Genomic DNA, 13,220 nt, shown 5'->3' with positions numbered 1-13,220 from the left:
CTAGTTATTAATAAAATAATACGTATTTATAAATCACTACTATACATGCGGGCTATTAGGTTGGTTATAGATGATGTGGCACCGGGTACGGCTATTTTGCATCCGGACTCAGACGAGACCTGATGTGAACAGTAAATTCATTTTCAATAGTGAAAAACTTCAAAAATACCAAAAGAAATCTGATGCATGATGCTTATGTGCATGATGCCCGTGCAAAATAAGGTAATGTTTGGACATTTGAGGAGCTTGTGGAAAAAAGAAAAAAATGGTTGTGTGGGAAAATTTTGAAAACTCCACTATTCACACCTAATTTTGTCTTTTTACGAGCTCCTCGAATGTCCAAACACCCTAAAAATTTGCACGAACATCACGCATTTGAGCATCTTGCACCACAATTTTTTTTATTTTTCCGCTATTTTTATTATTTCAGTTCATCGGGTGTGGATGAGCCCGGTCACCAAATTGAATTACCGATGTGTCACACTCTTATAGCCGATTGTTGGTTGTATTATTAACCACGCTCTTAGCTATATCCAGACTTGTTTAATTAAGTTTGACTTCAACCTCAAAAGAGTAATCTTTGAGGTTGAAAGTGTAGAAAGTGCTAACAACAGTGGCGGGGCGACAATAGAGAAATTGCTGGAGCGGTCAGGGTCCTAAGATGAAGCCGCGACAGAACAAGAGAGTTTCACGAATCTCCTATTCTTCCCTCGTTGGGAGCAATAAAGAGCTCTCGGTAGGAATGGCGCACCCTTACCGAAAAAAGCATAGCAGAGGCCGAGCTCCACAGAGCTATTTTTTTTCAGCGAAAATACTATTTCCACATAGTGAAAAAATCTGAAAAAAAAAGTATATACATAGATGTATATTTGTAGTATACACATATAAAATTTTCATGAACATATATGTTCACATCTAATGTATACAAAAAAGATAAATACACAGATAAAAATGGGCTTTATCTTTGTTGTTTTTGGGCCAGATATTTATCTTTCTTGTGTAGCTTGTAAATGATCGAATTACCTGATGAAACTTTTTACATACTTGACGAACAGTCGTATGTTTTTGTATTAGAAAAATGATATTATTTTTGGAACTTTTCAGTATATTCTGATTTTTCTTTGGTAGAACGGGCTCCATGGTGCCCGTCCTCTGCGACGCCTCACTTGCACCATCATGTGCTAATGGGCAAGCTGAGTATGAGGGCACCAACCGATTTTCTCTGCTTCTTGTACGTTGTTTATCTGTGTTTTTTGGTCTGGTTCATTTCGTTTTCTTGAATTTTTATATTTTGTCTTCTTCTCTACACCAGTCCTTTCGGTTTTCAAAGGTTTATTTATTTTGTGTTAGTTCGTTTTCTTTTTTTCACGTATATTTAAAAAATCGTGGACTTTTTTAAAATTGGAGAACATATTTAAATCTGGGAACATTAAGTTCACAATTTTTTTGAAAATTCATGAACATTCTCTCAAAATCAATGTACATTTAAATAAAATGAACATTTTTTACAATTTTTCATGTGTCAAAAGGGTCCATGGCATCAATCGGATTTTTACTCAGAGCAGACAACGTTGATTTTCATATCAACATGCCAGCGCATGCTAGTTTGCTGGCCCAGAGTAGTGATCCTGTTCCTTTTGGGGACTATTCCAGGGCGAAGACTGTATCTCGCTCATATCGAGTATAACATCGGTCTCGTCTCAAGGACCCACCCTCAACGTGTAGCTACTCGGCCGACCCATTTTTTGGTTTGTTTTTCCTTCACTGGGTCTCGATCGACATGCTTGAGGTTTTGTTCGGTCAATCTACTGGTTTTTGTTCGTTCTTTTACGGTTTCCTTCTTTTTTCCTTTCTGGCTTCCTTTGTTTGTTCACTAGTTTTCTCCGGCATTTTTTTTATATTTTTCAACCGGATCCTTGGTTTTCACTGGTTTATTCTTTTCATCTTTTTCTGTTTGTCACCGGTTTCTTTCTTTCTTTCTCAGTTTTTGCTGGGTTTTTTCTTTCTTTTTTTTGGTTGTACTTTCATTTTTTTTCTTTCTTCTGTCGGTTTTCACACATGTCTACTCTTTTTAGTGCACAATGTATAATTTTTACTGTGCATCTGAAACATTTTTTCGATATAGTTGAACATTTTGCAAATACACAATGTACATTTTCCTTTTAATATATCATTTTGAACAAATTTTTAATACATGGTCAACATATTTCAAATACACATTGAACATTTTCATTGGCTATATATTTTTAAACAACTGAACTTTTATTAACACTGTATAAACATTTAAAAAAATTTACTGACATTTTTTGGAAACACGTGAATATTTCTTTAAAATGTCACGTACATTATTAATTGGCAATAAACATTTTTTACCTAAGCGAAAAAATTACATTGTATAAACATTTCTGGTGTACACGTTGAACAATTTATGAAATACATTTTAAACATTTTTTCCAAACATATATTTTGATGTCAACTTCTTTCATACAGATGCTACATTTTATGTATACATCAGAAACCTTTTTATATACATGTTTAATATTTTGAAATACACAATTAACATTTTCAAAACTTATAAATATCTTTTTATGTCTACTTTTTCCGTACATACTGACATGAAAAATGTCTATATATACGCATTTAACATTTTTTAAATACTTTAAAATTTTATGTCTACTTTTATCCATAAACATTGTACATATTTTTGTATAATATATTGTTTTATATGTTTTCATGTCTTTTTTCATAAACATTGTACAATTTTTGTATATATAACAAACAATCTTCTATACACGTTTCACATTTTTTAAATGCTCAATGAACATTTTTAAAATTGTATGGAAAGGGATTTTTATATATATATATTATATATATATATATATATATATATATATATTTCAAAATTAAGCAAAAGTACAAAAATTAAGAAAAAACAAAAGTAAAAAAAGATGAGAAAAAGAGCGTTGAAGGCATGTGGTCCGCGTTGGGCCGGCCCATTCTGATGGCTGCTTGAGGCGAGACGTGGTATTGTCTCGCGTCAACGAGACATAGTCACGCCCACTCAGCCGAGCTCCCAAATCACGAATCCTATGTGACACTCACGACATTGAATGGAGTCAAAAAAAAACTCACGACATTGAATTGTCTTTTTATAGGGGTTTCATCAAGCTTTATTGATCATAGTCGAGGTGGTGTGGAATACAGAAAGGATCACGGGGTTCGACAAAACAGATGTGCCGCCCATGATCTAAAGAATGAAAAAACTTGGCTAACCTGTTGGCACCGCTATTAGCAACGCTGCCTTCAAAAGTAAAGCTACAGTTAAATAAAGAAGATCTCAGTTTTATCTCAACAATAATAGCTCCATACTCTCCACAACTATTTCTCTGAATATCATTAACCACTTGCTTGGAGTCCGATGCGATGACAAAACTTTGTAGCGCCGAAACTTCATCCAATGCTAAACCCTCACGACATGCAATGGAATCCAGGGTTGTCACATCGGTCATTCCCAAGATACCAGTGCCGAGCTTCCAACAATATTGCCCGCATTATCACAGCAGACCACAATTGCGGAGCCCCTGTTGCAAGTTTTTACACTCCAACATCTACATGCATCTTGAAGAAACTCGGAGATGGAGCCCTCGGTCTGACCACAACTGGCCTACCCGCCGAAGGCATATTCTGATTGTGTACATTCTTCAATTGGCTCGGCAACATCTCAATAACATTGAATTGTCGATGCTTCGCACAGGAATGAGTGCATCCTGCGAGTAAACAGGACAGCCCATTTTAGCGATGCGAAGAGATTTCTCGTTCCTAGAGGGTTTGTGAATTGAGTTTTTTTACTTGTTTTCCACGCATTTTTTGTTTCTTTATTTTCAATTTTATTTTTATTTTTCAAAGATTGTTCGGCATTTCTAATATTTTTTTTGAAATTTCAAAAAATGTTTGAAATTAAAAAATGACTTTTGCTAAAATTGTTGCAAATTTTAACAGAAGTCCTCGTTTTTAAATTTTGGTCATAAAGTAAAAAATGTTCGGGAATTTGAGAAGATGTTCATGATTTTTGAAAATTGTTCTATTTTCAAAATTTCTTCATAAATTGAATTTTTTCATGTTTCTAAAAATTATTTTCATTTTAAAAAATTCTTCCTGTTTTTCAAAGTTCACAAATTCAAAAGGTTTTTGTGTTTTCAAGAAAGTCTGGGAATTTCAAAAAAAAAATCATGGTTTTTGATTATAAACTGTGTTCTCAAATTAAGAGAATGTTTGCGTCTTTGATAATTTTTTTGGAAATTGTAAATTTTTTGTGATTTTCAAAAATAAATCTTGAAAAAAAACAGTATATAGTGTCCGATTCATTATAGTTGCCGCTACAGTGCCGAAGCCCGGGCTGTAGTGCAAAAAATCGATCTTTGGTAAGAAAATCTTCACTTTAGTGGTACACGTTGCTCCTACTAATGAGCCAGCTTAGTCGGGCTTACCTGTGTTTTTTAGGGACGTATAGGTTTTTTCCACCGGTTTTCTCACTTGGTTTTCTCTTTTCTTTCATTTTTCATTTTGATCAAATTTGTGAACTTTTCCTGATTTATTGATTTTTGCTTTAAATACGAAAATTTCCAAATTTTGTGAACATTTTCATTTCAAATATATGATTTTTCTCAAATTCATGAACATTTTTCAAATTTCGTGAACTTTTTCTAATATTTGGTGGACTTTTTTATATTCGTGAACTTCTTTTCATTTTTTTGAAAAAATTCCAAATTGTGAACTTTTACAAGTCTTGAACTTTTTTGAAATTTGTTGAATTTGGTCAAATTTCATGAATTTTTTTCAACTTTTTAAAACTATTTTCGACTTTTTTTACAAATATCTTGAACCTTTTCATTTTTTGGAAAAGCTATTTGCTAACTTTCTGTGGTCAATGATCAACGGTCGCTGGTGGACCAGTCAACGGTTGCCACTATTAACTAATTTTTCAAAAAAAGTCAGATGGGCCGGCCGATACACTTGAAAAATAAATCTTATGCGATTTGGTCTTTCTTCCAATCACGTGAGACCTAGCTCATAAGATGACATGATTAGCACGTACCTCAAAGCATCTTGCTCTCGTTAGTCACTTCCCACTTCTTCCTTGACTTCACGTCTTCACCAAAATCCATCGGCAAGTTGTGGTTGTCGCCGGCCGTCATGACCCTAGAGTACCAACCTATTGCCATGTCCTCTTCGTCATATTTCGTGCAATACTTCTCCGGTGGTGAGAGGAGCTTTCGCCGGAGCCTCCACTACCGCGGCCACATCCGAATCACGTCGGAGGACGCGGACGGGGCACAGGGGGAGCTATGCGCGCACCAGCGACGAGCACAGGTTCGCCGGGCGGCGCATCTCTTCGGGCCCTCGACACCCTGCCCTGGGCGTGTTCCTCACCGCCGACGTGCCCCTCGCCAACCGAGCCACCCTCCATAACCACCTCTCTCCTCTCCACATCGCCACCGCTAATCGGTCAAGGTCATGTCTGCTTCTTGCTCGTCAGATAGATTCACTCAACTCGTAGCCTTGAGGAAGACGAAGATGCTTTGAGATTGGTGGTGAGACGTGGCTTCATCCTAGTTGGGTCTCATGTATTGGGAGCATCTAATAGCCGAAGATCCCATGTATGTCCCTTTTAAATTCCTACAAACGGCACTGAAAGCTCCTTCATTTACTGACCTGGCCACAACCGTGTCCACTCCAATCTTGGCCATCCCGCTAGGCGGTGGAATCCACCTAGGTTTGGCACTCTTTGGCTTGCAATCTTCAAGCTCATGTATACGTTTCATGATGAAACTGTGTAGCTTGAACTGCTTTCACAAGGTCCGAGTCTTGGAGAGCCCATACACACTTCGCAACAGTACAATGCAGAAGAGAATGTTGCCATGAATCCTCGGCTCCGCATAGTCCGCAAAGATGATACAATGAACATGTTTCTATGATGAAGAAGGTCAGCCATTGGGATTGAGTGCTGGGCTAGTCGCCATAAAAAGAATTTTATCTTTGAAGGAACCTCAGTTTTCTAAAATTTTGACCAAGGCTTCTGCTCTCCTTCCTCATTTGATGCCCGCCCTTCTAACCAAGCTTCACGTCTTGGTTTCGTTGTAACTAACATCCGATAGGCCGAACGGACTGTAATAATTCGTTTTTCTCATGTACCCAAGACCAAAAGTCATCAATTTGTCGTGTACCTAGCGGTGTAGATTGGATTGATTCTCCATCAGTTGGTATAAAAATTTCAGCGATGGCTCTTGGTCCCATTCAGCCCCTGGGAGGATCAGATCCAGAAAAAGTTTTTTTTTAGAAGAACAAACTTCTTTTTCTTTTGAACAGTGGAAATACCCGGGCTTCAATGTGGTCGTGTGGGCAGAATCACCGCATCGAAGCCCATGGAAGCCTTTTAAATCCTGTCCGAAACCGACAGTCCGACCCGTCGACATACTCGAATAAACCGGGCCGGTCCAGGAGTCTCCAAGGGACTCGAATAAATCGGGCCGGCACAGGACTGTCCACGCAGCGTGGGCGGTATATAGGGACGGGACGCCTCATCGCGCCGCCACAAACGCCGTTCGCTCGTCCCCCCACCCTCCCTCTCTCTCTCTCGTCGGTGCGAGCGCAGCTGTCGACGACCCTCCTCCGACTCGTCGCTTCACAGGTGCGCGTCTCCTCCCCTCTAAAACCCTAACCCTTCTCCCCTCGGTTTACCAGATCTCGACGCGACCTCCTTTCGATCCGACCCCGCGAATCTGCCGATTCCTACTCTCGATTTTGGATTCGGGGAAGTAGGAAAAATTAGATCCGTGTAGAGTATCTTGTCCCGACCTCGCGAATCCGCGTGCCGAACCACCCCCTTTCAATTTTCATCTCGTTGTAGGCCCTCGTTCTGGGCATGTAGCTCGGGGTATGATAATACCTTTGCGTCTGGTGGTGCAATCGTAGGGTAGAAAAATCGCGGCTGGAACCACCCCTCATCAATTTTCTCTTCTTTGCAACACAGAAATTCGATGGTTGGACATGAAACTAGTATGTATCAGTTGTGTTGGCTAGTGATAACAACCATAATTTTGCTTTGCACACAAACCTTGCCCAGTAGGTCGAACTTTCTGGGAGGTGTCGCTTCTTTTGTACTAGCCAGCTCTCGCCGTAGGAGAGATATATGTTGCACACCAAGGTGCTGTAAGAGATAACTTCTCGATCACATAATAATTTTTATGTCAAAGCATATCATTTGGTCATGACTAATTTTATTGTATTATTAGTAAAAAAACTTGCAAAGTTTCAAATAAATTCTCTGAGAATCCAACTACTGGACCAATCTTGCAGCTCGTTTTATATGTGGCACTTAATGGATGTGATAGCCTCTGAAATGCGAGACTAGAATTTTCACCCAGCATGACAGCAAATTATGTTATTTATATTATTGCTCCTTTCTGGGTTAAGCATGTACTTTGCTGTAATTATACATATTTCTAAGTGCTCCACATCTTTGTACTATTCTGGATAGTAGTATATTTCCTGGACCTATTTCCCCCGATTTAATGATCTAAAATGGTGTGCAGATTAGGTTTTTAAATGGACGAAATAGAATTCTTTTTGGACGGATATAGCATGGCCTACCTGAGAAGGAAGTATTCATGTGCGACACGAAAAGTTGCTTTGTTTGTGCCTTTGGTTTTGTGGGATCTTTTGCAGTTGCAGGGACAGAGGCACTAAGCATCTTAGTTTAAAATTTTATCTTGTTTATGCAGTTGCAGGGTTTCGTTCTTTGCTTTTTACTATCCGAATGCAGTTTGGATTTTAGGCCAAATAATGGCTTGATTCGAAAAACATTGTAACCCTGTATATGATTTATTTTCTATATCCTGCATGTTTCAATATTAACTGTTTTGAGTTAGGTCATAAGACACAGTATGGATTAGTGTTATGCTTTGTACTGCAGGCCCTAGCTGCTCCTCCTTAGAAATTAACCTTAATGCTCAATTGAAGTCCTTCAAGTTACTGGTTGCCGATCTGTAATGTTAAAGATAGTAAGTAAAAGTACGGCGTGCTATTATAGCTTCATCCACTTGGAAAAACATCTGAAACACAGTTTGTGAAATAGATAGCACCTGTTTAACACTAGTTGTGCGCAAGGCATTTTCCTTTGGTGAGAATTACTCCCTCCGTTCCAAATTAGTTGACTTGAATTTGTCTAAATACGGATGTATCTATACTTGTTTAGTGTCTACATACATTCGTGTCTAGATAAATATGGGTCAAGTAATTTGGAACGGAGGGAGTACATGGGTTAGAATCTGGCATATACAATTTTCCCTTCTGTTTCTCTTGCATCAGCTAGCAGCTCTTGCAACATCACAAATTTTGATCGCTGTTACGCGTCTACTTTTACTCCGTATAAGTTTTGAAACAAATTATGGTTTAATTAGTTTTAGGTCAGCAATCTATGAAACACTTAAGACATTAATTTAAAGGCTTATTATGCAAGGTTCTACTCTTTTAAAGACTGAGAGCCTTATGCATACCGGAGCACTGCTAACATGTGTTTTGATGATTGTGCACTAAACATTTTACTTTGCAGGCTTGTGGTCAGCTTCACTGATATCAAACAATGGCGGAACACTTGGCTTCAATATTTGGTACAGAGAAAGACAGGGTCAACTGTCCATTTTACTTCAAGATTGGAGCTTGTCGTCATGGCGATCGCTGCTCTCGCATCCATAACAGGCCAACCATATCACCTACTATTGTGCTCATGAACATGTATCAGCGCCCTGATATGATTACCCCTGGGGTTGATGCTCAAGGCCAGCCGATAGATCCCCGCAAGATGCAGGAGCATTTTGAAGATTTTTATGAGGATATCTTCGAGGAACTGAGCAAGTTTGGTGAGATTGAGACCCTCAACGTCTGTGACAACCTTTCTGATCACATGATAGGCAATGTGTATGTCCAGTTCAGAGAGGAAGATCAGGCAGCAGCAGCTCATACTGCCCTTCAGGGACGATTTTACTCTGGTCGCCTAATAATTGTTGACTTCTCTCCTGTGACGGACTTCCGTGAAGCGACCTGCAGGCAGTATGAGGAGAACACCTGCACTCGTGGTGGGCACTGCAATTTCATGCATGTGAAGCAGATAGGTAAGGATCTCAGGAAGAAACTCTTTGGGCGCTACAGGAGATCGCAACGAGGAAGGAGCCGCAGCCCAAGCCCACACCATAGGAGAGAGCGTCGTGACCGTGATGACTATCGTGGCCGTGATGATTTCCGTCGTGGTGGTGGCGGCGGTGGACGGAGGGGTGGGAGCAGCAGGCATGAAAGGCACGACGATGGAGGAAGGCGTAGGTATGGAGGCAGCCCTCCGAGGCGTGCAAGAAGCCCTGTGAGGGAGAACAGCGAGGAGCGCAGGGCCAAGATCGAACAGTGGAATCGTGAGAGGGAGACGAAGTAAGGGTGACCACTGTCGTCTGGGTGTGTCCTGTGCCGTTCTTCTATATATTGGATTTCGTTCTGTAGTTGCTACTATTCTTGATTTGCTTTTCTGTTCCTGTAATTTAGGTGACTTCACTTTGAGACTTTAAATTGTCACTAGTGTGCTGCTGGAGACTTACATTTTAGCTACTTCGAACTTAATCCTACTAGTTTCCCATTTTTCTGATGCTGGCTGTTCTAAATTTGCTGCCTGGAAGTGGTGCCAACGGTGCTGGTTGCACTTTGGTTCCTTTCTGTTGATTGGAATGTCCTTGCTATCGGTATCATATAAGACTGTTGGCTGTGGATGCTGAGGATATTCTTTCTCTAGGGTGGATTCCACCTAGACTGGGTCGTTCGTTCCCTGCGACGCCACAGTTTCTCTCTTGATCGACGGCCATGTGCCATTGTGGCACACCAAGGCCGGCAGATTTCTGAATTTCATCACTCTAAAAAGATTTGGAGTGATTGACAACTATGCTTAACCTGGCACGTAGAGAACATCTATTTAGGGGGATACTTAGTTTTATAAAGAAGATAGCACAGACGCATAATTTTGGGCATTTTTTTGCGGGGAAAATTTAGGTATTCTAACTCTTCTACCAATTTGCCCATTGGCAATTTAACAACAAAGTTCTTTCAATGGAATTTACATGCATGCAAGAATCTCCTACCTCATCCTTTTTTTTTTGAATTTTAATTTGATTTACCTCATACTTCAAAACAAGATGTTGATATGTTTCAACGATATTTTTTGTCATTACCAGCTATCATATTATGTTTATCGTCGTTATGAAACAACAATTTTGTATGTTTTTAAAGAGTGCAATGTTACTACCTCCATTCCTAAAAGTAAGATGTATTTTATTTCGTTAAGACATGCATTTGACCAATAGTTACTCTATAAATACAGATTCGTATTTAAAAGTACTTTGTTGTGATTGTGATTTTGTATCACATAAATCAAATATTAAAAGAGTAATTGTTGGTTAAAGTCTTGTCTTAATGAAATGAAATACGTCTTATCCATCGGAAGGGAAGGAGTATGGAGAGCTAGGGAGACGGGTATTCAGGTGTTAATAATAAGTAAGAAAATACATCAACCAACACAAGCACATGAGTCAATTCTTTAGTGGTGTATATATCGATGTTCAATGGCAACCAAGTTAGGTTAATCTAACAATTGGGTGACTAATAACATGGCAAGTAGGTGGGAGTAATCCGACTAGTCCAACGGGAAAAAAAGTTGTCGAAACATGTCAACATGGAATGTACTTTCGAAGATCTCGTCGCAAAAAAACCCAATGATGAAGGTAGATCGTCAATCGAGATAACAAATTAGGAGATAAAACTTCTATAAAATATGAAATCGAAAGTATCTTTGCTCATATCATGCTTATGTGTTGTTGTATGCATGCAAGAGAGGGTGGGAGGGACCCGCTAGGAAGGCGAAAACGCATGGCGGTTCTTTAGCACAGTCCAATTTTCTTTTTTGGAGATATAAATGGAAAATGATGTAATATTCATGTAGTTAATTTGCCTATTCTAGTGGCCGCCTCCCATACTATACCTCATTCAAGAGAGTAGTGTATTCTCAATATTTCATAATATGAAGAAGTGAATGGCCGTGGTTGTAAGAAAAACTAGTCCAAAAATCAACCTTCGAGGATGTGTTGATTAATTAGAAGACAACCATGTAAAATCCTAACAATCGGGAAACTATTCAGTTAAACTTTGCCTAAAACAATCATGCCAAAACTAGATGTTGCTCATTCACTACAAGCACCTTCCCTGTCACCAAGCCGCAATCTTCAACCCCATGTCGACCTCCACCATCACGCATATCATCGACCCAGAGTTTTTAGAAAGTGCCTTCAAAAAGAGGAATAACAGACATTGCCGTTGGCGCACCAACCATTATCCAGACATAGCTTTCTCCTAGGGCAGTATATATCACCACCATACCAAATGTCAAGGGAAGGGGATACCGCACCGGCTACTCAAATGCCACGGCCATGGTCGAGGGGTTGAAACAAACTCATTGACAATGCCTATAATGAGGAGAAATACACCCACAACTGTAACATTTCCACCATCGACCACCACGACTATGCCTTCCCTAGGTCACCACCCAACCGTTCAAGATGCCTCCACACACACACACGGACCTCCAAAGGGCAGTCACGCCAAGCATTCATAAGTTGGTTGCACCTAGCTGGTAGCATGCACACCCAAATCCCCAGCCACGTAGGGCCCACTAACACATGGTCACCGGAGAGACAAGACAATAAGTTTCAATACAAAGATAACGAGATACCCATGGTGAAAGAAAGAACCATATGATTACCCATATCCCGCACATGAATAATACACGCAGTATGTTTAGAATGTTGCAATGTAATTATTTTTTGCCTGCATGGAGACATTATAAGGTAAACATTATCAAATCAACCAGACTCGCTTGTGTTGTGCACCTCACCCTTTTAAAATAAATGCCAAGGTAGCATAAAAAACTTTATTCTCATTATCCAATCCACTAAAAGGTGGAAAAGAGAGAAAGAAGTGATAATGTACTATATGTCTATAATGATAGATAGTCACTAATCACATGGGGCTTGACATATTACAACCAACAAATACCAACTCTATTATTGAGTGACAACTTCTTGGATACTCGACAGTGGACCATTTTATGACAAGGGCGAGAGTTAAAAAAAAATACCATGCAAGTGTATAGGCTGGGCACCTTTGAAGCAAACCATAAAGGTTTAATAATATATCCATTATGAGCTATGCCACCTAAATTCCTACCACAATTAGTAGGTGTGAAACTATTTACCAAACTCCATACTAAGCAGACAACCAATCAACACTAATGATTTTGTATACATTTGATATTAACACTTTTGCGACGAAGTAGTGTGTAGGAAATTAAAAAAACTCTATTTCCTAAACAAAAGTTAATGTTTTTATTAGAAATAAGATTGTTCGCTGTCAGCATATGATGTACAACAAGCATCCATTGTCTTTGACCCATCTTAATAATCACATGACTGGATGCAAAAGTAATAGAGTGTTCATACAGAAAAATAATACCCCATTTACTGAAAAAAACCGTGTCATGTTGTAAGTTCAAAATTGAACTAAAGCTGAACGAAAACCACACTATTTTTTTTGGATCAGAGGGAGTACCACCTCTTTTTTCAAGAACAAGCAACAACTTTTGCCTGTGAGATATGTAATGTACTTGGAGTACCTCATCCATTTGACATATGTAGTGTACTTCGAGTATCATTGTCTCAATTGACAATCTCGGTCCAATTCATGTGTCGCCTTGATCTTAGCTTCACCTGATAGGTCACGACAACCCGTCATACCTTAATTTATTGGAGAGGACTTGTCTTATCCCTAGTTTAAATGTATTATCAATTGCATTTTCGATCACTAACGAGTCGACCACCTCCTCATTGACAATCTCTTCATATCCGCTCCATCCGTCACCCATTGCTTTACATTCCCTTGCACCATTACTTGGACTCAAACATGCCTCTTGTCGTCAGAGTTGCTAAAAAAACACCAAAGCCAATGATAAATTATCTGCAATCTCTTGTTCGTAGAGAATTATACCTCATAACAACCAACCAACCCCTTCTATCCGTTGAATTTATGTATAGACATTTCACATAAGATTGCGAAGATAAATGAGAGTCACTTTTCAT

General features: G+C 39.2%; 1 protein-coding gene across 2 annotated transcripts; it reads left to right on the top strand.

The window, feature by feature from the left end:
- The first annotated feature begins 6,525 nt into the window (after positions 1-6,525).
- Positions 6,526-9,688, top strand: LOC123078766 (splicing factor U2af small subunit B). 2 transcript variants are annotated; one of them, XM_044501376.1, is made up of 3 exons: positions 6,591-6,688; positions 7,593-7,669; positions 8,612-9,688. In XM_044501376.1, the coding sequence occupies exon 3, from the start codon at positions 8,642-8,644 to the stop codon at positions 9,479-9,481; it is 840 nt and encodes a 279-aa protein (XP_044357311.1). In that variant the 5' UTR covers positions 6,591-6,688; positions 7,593-7,669; positions 8,612-8,641; the 3' UTR covers positions 9,482-9,688. The 2 variants fall into 2 exon arrangements, with proteins under 2 accessions (XP_044357310.1, XP_044357311.1); XM_044501375.1 differs by lacking the exon at positions 7,593-7,669 and having other exon boundaries at positions 6,526-6,688.
- Positions 9,689-13,220: the final 3,532 nt, after the last annotated feature.

Source organism: Triticum aestivum, chromosome 3D (assembly GCF_018294505.1).
Source record: "Triticum aestivum cultivar Chinese Spring chromosome 3D, IWGSC CS RefSeq v2.1, whole genome shotgun sequence".
Lineage (NCBI taxonomy): Eukaryota > Viridiplantae > Streptophyta > Magnoliopsida > Poales > Poaceae > Triticum > Triticum aestivum.
Note: the sequence above shows the minus strand (reverse complement) of the source record. Positions and strands in the feature narration are given on the sequence as shown.